The 12,535-nt window shown below is 40.0% G+C and overlaps 1 protein-coding gene across 5 annotated transcripts in view; it reads right to left on the bottom strand.

Annotated features, from left to right (window-relative positions):
- PPP1R9A (protein phosphatase 1 regulatory subunit 9A) overlaps nucleotides 1-11,855 on the bottom strand; it is a 333,913-nt gene extending 322,058 nt beyond the window's left edge. For all 5 annotated transcript variants that reach the window (XM_032592406.1, XM_032592402.1, XM_032592403.1 and 2 more), the window contains exons 1-2: nucleotides 11,650-11,855; nucleotides 8,747-10,357 (exon numbers count right to left, since the gene is read on the bottom strand). In XM_032592406.1, the coding sequence (XP_032448297.1) occupies nucleotides 8,747-10,138 (1,392 nt within the window). In that variant the 5' untranslated portion in view covers nucleotides 10,139-10,357; nucleotides 11,650-11,855. The remainder of the gene's footprint in view (nucleotides 1-8,746; nucleotides 10,358-11,649) is intronic.
- Nucleotides 11,856-12,535: the final 680 nt, after the last annotated feature.

Raw genomic sequence — 12,535 nt, 5'->3', positions numbered from 1 at the left:
CAATAAGCCTGCTTTTCCGTCTCCTCTGTGGAGGTCCTTTACACAGGAAAGAAAACTCCTCAAAACCCTGAACAGGGACCTCTGACTCAGTACTATTTAAAATCCTTGTATTCAAGATTAGACAAATTTTCCAGCATGAATGTACCCTCCCCACAACTCTATCCTGACATACTTTGAAAGAGGAGTAGAAGTAGAAAGTAATTTTTAGAGGAGAGCTCTGAAGTGGACAAGGGTCCCCCTCGCTGTACAGTGACAGATTGAAGGCAGTGAGTCACCCAGGTTCTTAAGGCTAGGCCAGTCCAAAAGAATCAAGGGGAAAACTCCACAGATAGTTACTCTGGCAACCTCTCACCTGGTCACTCCAGGAAAGAAGGCTCCATAATCACGATTCTTTATCTTTTTTGACCCTTGTCAACCTATATGTGCTCCAATATAGCCACTGTATTTCAGCTGGTGTAGAAACTAACTTGAAAGATCATCTTCCCACAAAATAAAATTCATTATCTGACTTAAAAAAGGGAGGAGACTAACAGGTCTATGAGCCATTTCACTTAAAACCACTTTTCCTGAGACATAGATATCTGGAGGAAAGTTTTAATTCTACAAATGCTTTTCTTAAATCTCTCTGAAAACAGATGTAAGTGAAGAGAAAAACTTTCCTCCTCCTGAAAAATAAAATTTTTATTTTATAAAAGATCTTTATATTCTGCCTGTTTCATTGTCCTTTTTGTAGGAATAGATGCATGAGAAAGTTCGACTGGAAAATTAGGAATTTTTCAAAAAATTATCAATATCTCACTCATGTTGAGCTGTGCTATGAAGCTATTTCCAGAACAAAAGTGAGTGAAGCAATTAATATGTCAGCAACCATATTACAAAACATTTCTTTATTCTTAGGTTCTTCAGCAGGGTGTTTAATATATAGTTCAACCCATACTTTCAAAAGTTGAGTTGCTCTAAAAAGCCACTCTATGAAAATGTACTCCCTTGGATTTAAAACTTTAACCATTTTAAAGTTTTTACTGTAATCTATAGCATAAATATCATTCTCAAGAGCAATATAAATTCACTTCCACATTCCAACAAAAGATGTCCAAAATTTTCCCTTTGAAATAATAGCACATTTATGATAATGGTACTTATTATACAAATATGTGTAAGAGATAATTAGAGAACCACAAGATGTTAAAGCTGAGAAGGGGTCTTTCACAAGTAAGACAGTCTCAATTATAAATAAGAAGACCAAGGCCTCAAGAGGCAGATTTGTCTAGTTTACAGAATACCAAGTCACTCTTGGTGTTACTTTCATTACCAGCTAATAATATTTAATAGCAATATATATACTATGCTTCAGTAAACAATGTGCAATTAACTAAATAAATGCCTGCCCCAAATTACTCATCTCCTAAATGGTTATATTACAGATAACAGCAAGTATGGCATATGAAATCTTTATTAAAATATTGGAGAGTGAGGAGAATTTTAAATATAAAGAGTCTATGAACAATTTCAATCAACATAAAAGGATAATGAAAGCAACAACGTAAGAGCAGGAGGATGGAAATAAGCTGACCAGATCACCAGAAAAGGACAAGGGTCCCTTGTGCTAAAACCAACATAAAGATGGAATCAGCATTAGTACTATTTGTGCTTTTAAAGATACCTCATGCTGAAGCAAACACTTGGGCTTCATCAGTAGCAATTTCAGATAACGCGAATAGAAGCGCAGTGTCCCACAAGGGAGTTGCTCCAACCATCCTCTTTGCCACAGACACCATTCTTCCTCATCCCTACAAATACCCTCATCCCTTCCTGGATCCTGCTGTCTCCTCTGTTTTTTGTTTTTTTTTCTCCTCTCTCCATGAAATTGCATAAGGGGCAGACAGCATCTGTTGCTCCCACCTCTTGTCACTTAATCTTTAGACCATGTCACCACCCAGAAAATTCTCTTGCCCCTGCCCTTTAGACTTTCCCATAGTCTGCTGTCCTCAGGATATCTTAAATTTTAACATATCGCAAGCCAAACTCCTGGTGTCTCCTACATCCTTTTTTTTTAAATTTGTTTATGTTTATTTATTCTTGAGACAGAGAAAGAGAGAGAGAGGGAGAGTGTGTGGGGAGGGGCAGAGAGCGAGGGACACACAGAATCTGAAGCAGGCTCCAGGCTCTAAACAAACTGTCAGCACAGAGTCCAATGCACGGCTCGAACCCACAAACCATGAGATCATGACCGGAGCCGAAGTCGGACACAACCGATTGAGCCATCCAGGCGCCGCCCCCCTCCCCACATCCCTTTTAAAAAGCATGCCCATGATTCCATTTATATGAATGTCCAAAAGAGGCAAATCCATAGAGACAGAAAGTAGATTAGTGTTTGCTAGGGGATACAGGAAAAAGGGAAATTAGGAGTGACTGCTAACAGGCACAGGGTTTTGTTCTAGGGTGACGGAAATGTTCTACAATTAGATAACAGTGATGGTTGCACAGCACTGTGAATATACCGAAAACCACTGAATTGCGCACTGTAAAATGGTGAATTTTATGCTATTTGAATTTTATCTCAATAAAACAATTGCAAATTAAAAATAAATGAAAATAAGCACATTCACAATGTTTTACAACTACACACACGCACACACACATACACACACACACTTCTTCTAACTTTCCTTTCACCTTGAAAAATAATAAACTCCCCAAAGGTGGAATTATTAAAGCAGAGGCCGAATGATCATCTGTCAGCAATGTGCTATTGAAGAGCTAACTGAACTGAGTGGAAAATTACACTAGATTACCTTGAAGTATTTTTCATCTTTAAGTTTCTATGTCACAAACCAAAATGAAAAAAATGAGAACCAGGAGGAAAATTTTTAAGTGACCAGGAAGAAAAAGTATGAATCATTTATTCCCATTCAAAATGAGAACTGCAGAATATAATGAAGCAAAAGAATAAAAACGAAACAGATCCAAAAAGGAAGGGCACAGAAAATTATGAAAAAAATATTAAGTAAATAACAGCACAAAAACCAAATGATATTCAGAGTTTAATATACCAATATTTGTTTTGCTCATACAGAATTTATCCCATATCTAACTGTATTTCTCTAAAGAAATTCCAATACTTTTTTGTCCTTGAGTAGTGAAGAAGTAAGAAAAAAAAATCTAGTGAAGATGAGATTTAAATCAAATTACTATTGATGGGCATGTAACTGGGTTAATAAGGTAAACAAGGTATGGATAACATAACAGAAAATTATTTTCCCCGAAATTCAGCTACTCTTACCTTTAAAACCCATTAACCCAACAACTAGCATCCTTTGTAGGTAAGTTTACATGGGAAGACAAAACATTATGGATGATACAAAAACCGAAAAACTAAACCTTTCTACTAGTTTGCTGTAGTAAAGAATCCCTTTTTATATACCAAATGACCAACATTTAGTGAAATAGAAAAGAGGTATTTGTGTACACACTCAATATTAGAAAAGGGGTTAATTCAGCAAATACTCATTATTGGATTTAGAGAGTACACTAAAATGTTTTATATATTTACCTAGTTATAAGCCACAGGTACAAGACATCAAAATTTTAAAGAAGTCCAACTTAAATATTATGACATCAAAGTTATCCAAGTTAAAAAAAAAACTAAATAAGATGACAATCCTTATATTCTCTCTTGTTTATTAATTAGGGGTTCCAAAAAAAAAAAGAAGAAAATGGAATTTGAGTCTATCAAGAACTTCTTTCTCCTTACACCTGTTTCAGCTGCAAAGAATATTACTTTACACAAACAGCCACAGCAGATGGGTCTGGAAAGCAAATGTGTTAAATGGGCTTCCCCAACATTTTGTGACCGGCTCCTTTCAGAAGCCAAAAGACTGTACTTCACAATCAGATTCCAAAGAGTTGATCTGTTGACCGGCAGCCTCAGCACCCACTTGAGAATGCACAGTCTCACCTGAGACCTAATGTTCTGTGAATCTGCTGTATTATTCAAGAATATTAAATTCTGTTATAAAGGTCAAGAAAATAAATGGGATGGATAAAACTCATAAGAAGTGATAGCATTGATGGTAAGGAAGCTAATAGCTTATGAGGTAAAGGCAACACTCAAGAGACCCAATTAGGTATAGATAATAAAAGCCTATGAACTTCTAAAACAAAGGCAAAATTCATAAGATGTGTTAAAAATAGTTAAGTTAGTAAGCCATAAGACATCCCCAAGTAGAAAATATGATGGAACAAATGAGAGGTTCACTTGTAGAAAGAAAGACATGGGAAGACTAAATCATCATCATTCTATCTCTGGACTGGCAGCTGTATCATCTCCATATCAGCCACCCACCGAGGACGCCCATCCTGGTCTTATTCCAGACCCACAGGTGCTTTACCCAAGAAACACAAATAAAACCAGGGAAACTGGCAAAACTACAGTTGTATGTAAGTGTGCTTGTACCTACTCTCTTCTATAGAGCAAGAATTATCATGAGCCCAGAGTATTACTAGTACGTAGAGCCCTTACTCAAAAATCAACTCTGACCCTCATAACCACACCCTCAATGGGAAGAGTGATGTGAAAGAGAGTCAGGACACATGAATATTGTGTACCCAGGCCTCCCATAGTGTGGTCCTTTCAACCTTTGCACCTTAAGTGTGCTAACTTACCCCATGGCTTTCCTCTTGCTACTGGCTGTGTGTTTGAAACAGTGTGATTCAAACATTTAATTTGGTTGCTGAGCCTGTCAATTCCACAACCTGTAGGAACGCTGGTAGTGTACTTGGAGGCTAACCATTGCATCCAGATAATTTCCCACAAAATACCTACTGAATTGGAAATCTGAATTTTAAAAGATCTCCAGGTGATTTATAAGCATATTAAAGTTTAAGAGCACCAAGGGAGACTATCTGAAGAAAGAAAAAGACAGAAATTTGGATCTCAGCACTACATCCTGAACAGTATCCTGAATATAAAGTCTCATATATGCCCTGTGTACCAACTCAGAGTTCCAGAAGAGATAGAGAATGCTGAGACCCACTTTCAACAAGTATCATGTAAGGTTTAGAGAAGCAATACTGCCCTTGGTGATTCTCCTTTGAATCTCAGCTCTGTAAAGCTCCAGACAGTTTGAGAAAACACTGAAAAAAGTACAGCACAATATATCTTACACTATCATTAACCCTATAATCTCCCTCTTGCTGTAAACTAGGAAAATAACCTTTTTCATCTCTGCTGTGTTTCAAGAACACCTATCCAAAGGACAAAAGGCTACCGGAAACAGAGAAAGGGTTAGGACTTCCTTAAGAAGGTTGCAGTGACCTAAGAAAGAATATCGAAGAACAGTTGAGCAGAATAGCCTGAGAAGCGTCCTTAATGGGCTATACATTTCATCTACCAGCACTCGCTGACCTGATCAGCTCCAGTCATTTTATGCATTTATTACATTTTATTGTATATTGCATTGTTCCTGACACATAGTAAGGGCTCAGTAAATGTTCTGAAATAATGGGGGGGGGGGGGGCAAACAATGAAAAATGTCACCTTTTCTATCCTGGATTCATTTAAAGCAAATTCAATGAATTGGATCTCTTGGTTTTGAGAAATTCCTGAGAATGAAGGCATAATTCCACATCTCAAATTAGCATGGTTCATAACACTCTCATTCCATATCTCAAACTTGGATTTTATATTTTCCATTATTAATCCCATTTTTGACAACACTATGAAACACATCAACCAATCCATTAAGAAACAATGCATTTCTAAATTTCACCAACAATTATTTATAAGTAATATGCTACACAGGGAAGATCAGCTATTACTCTGATGTTTTCCTAGGTCCAGATTCAAGGTATCTTAGGAAAATACAGACTCAAGGCATCTATAGAAGAATTGAAATAAAAACCGAGGACATGATCACACATACAAAGATCATAAACAAGACGTAAAACATAAGTCTGAAAGTGTTGAGAAATTCTACCCTGGTGAAGACTTAAGATGAGACTATCAGGAAAAGAATGTAAAAGTTCTAAAGATCATTTTTGTAAGGAATATGTCCACTTATTGTTGCTAAAAGAGGAAGTATGTTTAAATTTCAAAGGAAAAAGATTTAAGTTGGAAATCATAATCTACCATCCCATAAGTGAATCTTTATAAAAAGAATAAGGAAACATACATAGGGAATGGCTCAGCATTTTCTCCCTTCCAAATGGTCTATCAAATCCTGTTCAGTCCATGCATTTAGCACAGCCAAGGACAGTTAAAGTCCTCATAGGACATTAGACATTTCAGCACAGGTTTTCAGACTGTTATGTGGGTTTTAAATATCAAGTTTAAGAATTGACTCCACCAGCTCACATAAGAAAGAGGTAACATTACAGATTTGTGTGTCTTCTGCAGCTAACAGCATGAAAACAGACACATGACAAGCCTTCAATAAATACTTATTGAATTTAATTATCACCACCCTCTGAGGCAAAAATCTTAAATGGAGAATAATCTAAACTCTACCATCACCACCACCAGTAGAAAAGTAGCTCTCAAAATTCCCAAGTGAATCCACTCACATGCTAAACAATCAGAACAACAACAAAGAGCAATTGTCTTATTCATTACAAAGGGCTAAGAATGAATCTTTTGTTTGCAAACTTAATCCACTCCAACTAGTACTGTTAACTGCCCACTAAAACGCAGTGCATTATTTTTGTTTCACAAACCTTAATCTTGATCTATGTTCTTGATAAAATGTGTTAAACTTTTATGCATGTAATCTATTTCATTCTTTGTTGTATGAAATACATAATTTCTTTATTACGTGACAGTTAAGAGGCAAAATGCTTTTTTTATAAGCAATAGTAGGGGGGAAAAATCACTTGAATTTCAGAATATCATACCCCAAACCTCATTTGTTCACATATAAACAGCCATATTTCAAAGAGAAGTCCTTTAAAATTCATTACATCTATTACTGTGCAGTTACGTTTGGGGCAGCACAGGACCCAAATACAAGGCTGGTGCCCCTTTCGGGTGAGTAGGTAGTGCTGGACTTGATAAATTTTCATAAGCTGCTATCCCCATTAGGGAGTTAGTCACTGGTTTTAACAAACTCCTTGAAGAGTTCATTTCAGTTATTCCTGCCTTGCTCAATGTGAAACAATTTAATCTTATTGCTTTCTTCCTAAGGGGTAAAAAGATGATGTTCAAAGGAGAACACTTGGGAAGGAAACACGCATGGTGAAATTTTGGAGCTCTCTGGTTAGGCCTGAGGGAAAGACACCTCTAAAGAGAGAGCCTAGAATTGGGGGGGGGGGGGGGAGGTAGGGGAGAGGCTCACAAAGGAAAGTGGAAAAGCACAGCAAAGAAACTTGGCTTACTCTGAAACCACACTATATTAGTTATTTTATAACACATCTACAGTTATTTTAAACATAGTTTAACTTGACATGGCCCATTCTGTCCCAGAGCTTTTGTCTTACACTAATGACATGAAAGTTTGCCTGCTAACATCCGTAAATAATTTCACAGGTTATCACTTTATTTCAAAATAGTATTTCATAATTAAGACAAAGTCAAATTTCTCTTTGCTTTGTAAATCTACAGATCTTACAGCCTTATATGGAAGTTTCATAAGGTGGAAATAACAACAGACAGTGATTTTAGATTCTTTTAAAAGATACCGTATCAAATTCCAAATCTATGACACACACATATTGGATAAGCTAGAAGTCCCTAGGAAGTGGTTTCAGACTACACATTCTACCACCACAACCTTCCAGATTCCCCTAGGAGGGCATGCCACAATCTTAGGACAGAGCTGGTGCGCAAGTACACGTTGAAAAACCACTCCAAGGAGACTATGATATTCAACCCACTACCTCCTGCCCCTATTGCCGTTATCAGCTAATAATGTTTCACTACCCGCTACTGATGTACATTGTGCTATTTCTTCTATACCGAATGTTAACTAAGTGAAGTCATTAGAATAGAGAATCTGAATTCAACTGGCATTTATTCAGTTTTTAAGAGGTAAAAATATATCCCGGAATGACAAATCAATTTAATTTCCTTTCATAAAATTTCATTTCAGTGCTACATCACAAATCCTGAACTCAAAGCTACTTACAGTCATAGCTTTCCAATTAAAGCATTTAAGTCCGCTAATATATTTCCATGAATCAAACTTTCACTACCAAGTAGCAGTACAAAAAAAGAGATAAGTTTCAACATTCCTCACAATCCACTTACACTCAAGTAAGAGATAACTCAGATGTTTTAAGCAAGTAAATAAGACTATTATTTCAAGGTCACCATAACTCTCCCATTGTACATTATACTTCATATCCTAGAGTGTTCGGATTCAGGAAATTTTCTCACTTCTGGCTAATTTTAGGTAAAATCAGTTAAAGAGGTAATTCTGTTTCAAACAAACCCTCCTGGTTTTCAGTGTACGTGTCATTCATACTCCAGTCCATTGGAATGTATCTCACAATCCCCAAACTTCTTCAACTTTACCCTTAGCCAATACTGGTTTATGCAACCATAAAGCATATTAAGGAAATATGTGGATCTCTCCCAAACTTTTAAAATCACCTGACAACACGGGTATCTCAACAACCTCGAAATCCTTAGGGCTGTCAAATCTATGCTGCAAACATTTAGGCCCAAATATTAAAAAAAAAAAAAAAGACAAAACCAAACACAAACAAACTTAGGAAAAACTTCAAAACCAAACTGAGAAAACATACTTACCTTAATTGGAGCACTACTAAACTTAATTTTCCTATTTGCTGGGATGTCTTCTTCTTCTGGCAATCCAACAATTTCCGAGTACTCCATATCTGGTTGATAGTAATTGTTTTCATCACTATCTTCCTGCTCATCCTGTTCAGTGCCTGTCTCTCCCCAGTCTGAATTATACCTGGATCTTACCCTATACACATTATAGTCACTGTGCATGTAAACATGGGAACTCTCAAAATTATTTGAATCTTCAGGTACTTCCTTTCCACAACTGGATCCAGGAGCATCAGCAGAGGTAAAATCACCACCTGCAAGTTCTTTCTTCTGATGCATTGCTGCCTCACTCCCAACTAAATTAGCTTCGGCATCTTCTAAAGGTTCGTTTTGTGGTGAAAAGATTTCAGACTCTGGCATCGCCTTATTTGCAGCACAAGGTTCCTCAGGAAGATCTCTGTCAATTCTGTCAGGAGTCTCTTGGTTAGATGTGGAGTCCTCGGCTTCCTTGCTCTGCTGTGTTTCTTCACCAAGCACTGAAGCTAGAGAGGTACTTTTCGAAGCCACTTCTGGTACTGGACTTGTAATACTCTTCTGAGCATCCTCTGCATCATCACCGTGTTTGCTTGGAGGAGACCAAGAATCTGAATCCTTAAGGTGACCAAAGGTGTCAAGATTTGTAACAGTAACAGATGGTAGATTCAGGGGATAATGCCCAGTCACTGAGTATTCGTTTTCAGGCTTCTCAGAAACCATGGCACTGGGGGAATCAGTGTTCTCAAATACTGCACTCAGTTGACTCACAGTTGGGGAAACAGCCTCCGTCCGGGAGCTAAGGCTGTCCAAGGAATCAGTACTGCCTCTGTTGGACTTGGAGCCACCCCATTCGTCCTGAGGTTCATTCCCTCCAGCTTTCTCTTTCTTTGGGGAATAGCGGCTGTTTTGTCCTGACTCATGCACACTTCTCTCAAACATCTTCCGAGTTTCTGTGAACTTAGAATATGAAGGGCCATCGTACATTGTGTCAAATCTACTAATTCGTTCTGAAACAGAGGACTCCAACTTAACAACTGAGCCATCTGTTTTTTCCAGGAATTCTTTGGGCCTCATTCTTCTCTGTGGAGATGAAGGTCCACCTTTCCCCCTTGTTTTGGCAATGACCGCAGCATTTTCACTGGGTTCCATACCCATCTGCATAAATAGATTTTTAATTCTGTTGACATTGGAGCCATATTTCCTCCCCCTGCTCTGCTGGGAGCCCTCACCTTCTTTTGTTTTTTGTTCCCCATCTGACTTGGGTTTGTCAAAGGTACTTTTCAGTGCCTGGAACTCAGTTCTATATGCATTCCTGTGAGGAGAGGCACTTCTGAGAGTGGTTCGTTCACCTGAAGACTCGGTTTTCAACATTTTTACTCCAGGGGTGAAAAGCCAATGTTCATAATGACCAGGAAAACACAAACAAAAAAACAAAACACCTCTCTTCTCTAATCAAGAGAGTATTTGGTCAAGAAAAAGTACCTCTCAAATGGCATAGTGTATCAGTGATCCTCCCAACAGGTGTATTAGGAAATTATTCAGTCAAGAGTTACACAAAATGGCTTTTTCAAAGCAAGACTAGAGGTTCATCTGTAATAGAAAAGAATGAATTTCTGCATTCATTTACTTATTTGAAAACTTACGTTTAGTCAACCAAGAATACACTTTTCAAAGTGACTCAGTCATATATCAAACAGAAAAAAAAATTACTTATTGAAATGGTCATTTAAAAGCCAAGAATTTAAAAGTTATAACTCTGATTGGTCCTTGGTAACAAAAATGTTTCAAACACAATTTGGAGGTCCCTACCGAAATCACACACTAATACACACACGAGTTACACATAAGCACACTACTTTAGCCTAAGTTTTGGTTGCTTTTGTGAATGGTCTTAAAAAAAAACAAAAAAAAAACAGCAGTCCCTAGATCTTTAAGATACCATCAAACTGTCCAGGAAAAAAAAAAAAAAAACGAATTTCATTTGGGATGCTCCACATCAGGTAGAATTTAATCTTTCTGGGTAAGCACAATTCAAAGTTTGGATTCTATGTTTACAAAGTCCATAATATGCCTACAGAGGCTTATTTCACTCTTTCTGGTCCAATATTCTGATTTGCAGCATCCCCAAAACAACATTAGTACATTTCAGACCAAAACAAGCAGAAGAAAGTTCTCACATGAAAGTAACTTTCACTCTAAGTTCAGTTACATCTAATATTTGGATGTTTTCTAAGAGTGGATAGTATTCATTATAGAGTGAGGTGTAGAATATCATGGGAATAAATGTAGGAGAACGTGACGATCAGAAAGCAAACATAACATGAAACCTCTTCTCATAACCCTGATTTGTTTATTCCTACTTGCCTCTAACTTCCTACAAGCTCAAAATGCAACGCAATGCATGCTTGCTGGTCTCCACTAGCCCACAGCTGGATTTTATATCAATATGCCAGTAATCAAATACTTCAAGAGCTGCTGAGGCTCAGACAATGTCGTGCTAAAGATTTTTCATTTTGTTTTGCTTTGTTTTGTCTTTTAATATTAGGCCGAGCCATATCACCCTCACGCACAATCAGCTGAGGAAGCACACACTTTCACTGAAACCGCCTCCAAACTCGGCTCCTGGCCCAGCACGCATGCATGGCCCATGCAGACAAACAAGAAAGGCTTGAGAGTGTGGTGCCTGTTTTTTGGTAAAGCATCGACAATCTCCTTGTACCCTGACATTTGTTTAAGCCTTACACACCCTCCCCCCGCCCCTACACATACACCCCACTCCCTCCCCGGCCAATTCGAACCCGAGGGGGCGGGGGCGGGGGAGATGAGGCCGCCGGGGGACTCAAAACCTGCCCTCACAAAAGACAAACATAAATAACACCAACTTGAGAGGCAGCCGGTTCCCAAGCCTGGTTCGGGACGCAATCCCTCGGCCCCGGGGCAGGGCCGGGAGAGCAGGTGACGCCAAGCGCTATGGTAGGAGGTCGCAGTCTAGCTTTGTGCCAAAAAGCACCTGAAGTCCTAACACATTGGCTGCGGCTCCCGGCGGCTGCCAGGCGGATCCCAGTGTGGCACCGAGAGAGCCGGGCTCCTTGGCCACATTAAAAAAAAGAAAAAGAAAAAAAAAATACAGGGTAATGATAATAAATCCCTTTGTTTTTCCTCCCAATGTGCCAGGAAACAATAGATCCCACTGATAATGCCTCCGATCCTCAACCTATCGCTCCCCAACCACAACCCACCCCCACCCCCAGCCTGCAACTCAGCCTTTGTACATCCCGATTTTTTTCCTCTTCATCTCCACCCTCCCCAACTCCTCGCCCCGCGCACAGCCTCCCCCTTACCCGAGCGGGAGCCGCCGCCGGCGGGGAGGGTCGGACGGCCGCGGCTCCCACCCCCTCCTCAGAGGCGCCCCCCGCCCCACTGTGGCCGCGGCTCTATCCGCGCCGGCCCGCACGGCGCCCCTCCACCCGCCGCTCACCGCGCAGCGCGGAGGGCGGCTGCGGCGGCCGCTTCCACTCGCGCCGCGGCCCCCACGCGCGCCCTGCCCGCGGCGGGCGGCCCCGGGAGGCGCGCTGCGCTCCCCAACGCCATTGCGGGCGGGCGGCGGCCCGGGCCGCGACACGCTCGCCCACTCGGGCCGGCCCGGGGAGGGGGGTCGGGGCGCGGAAGGGGCTTGGCCCACGTGCGGTCACCCGCTGCGGGCCGTTTGGGCCGCCCGGGAGCCAGGGTGTAGTGGGATAGAGGCCGCGGGGGTGAGGAAGGCCCAGG

The sequence above is a fragment of the Lynx canadensis genome, chromosome A2 (genome assembly GCF_007474595.2).
Source record: "Lynx canadensis isolate LIC74 chromosome A2, mLynCan4.pri.v2, whole genome shotgun sequence".
NCBI lineage: Eukaryota > Metazoa > Chordata > Mammalia > Carnivora > Felidae > Lynx > Lynx canadensis.
Note: the sequence above shows the minus strand (reverse complement) of the source record. Positions and strands in the feature narration are given on the sequence as shown.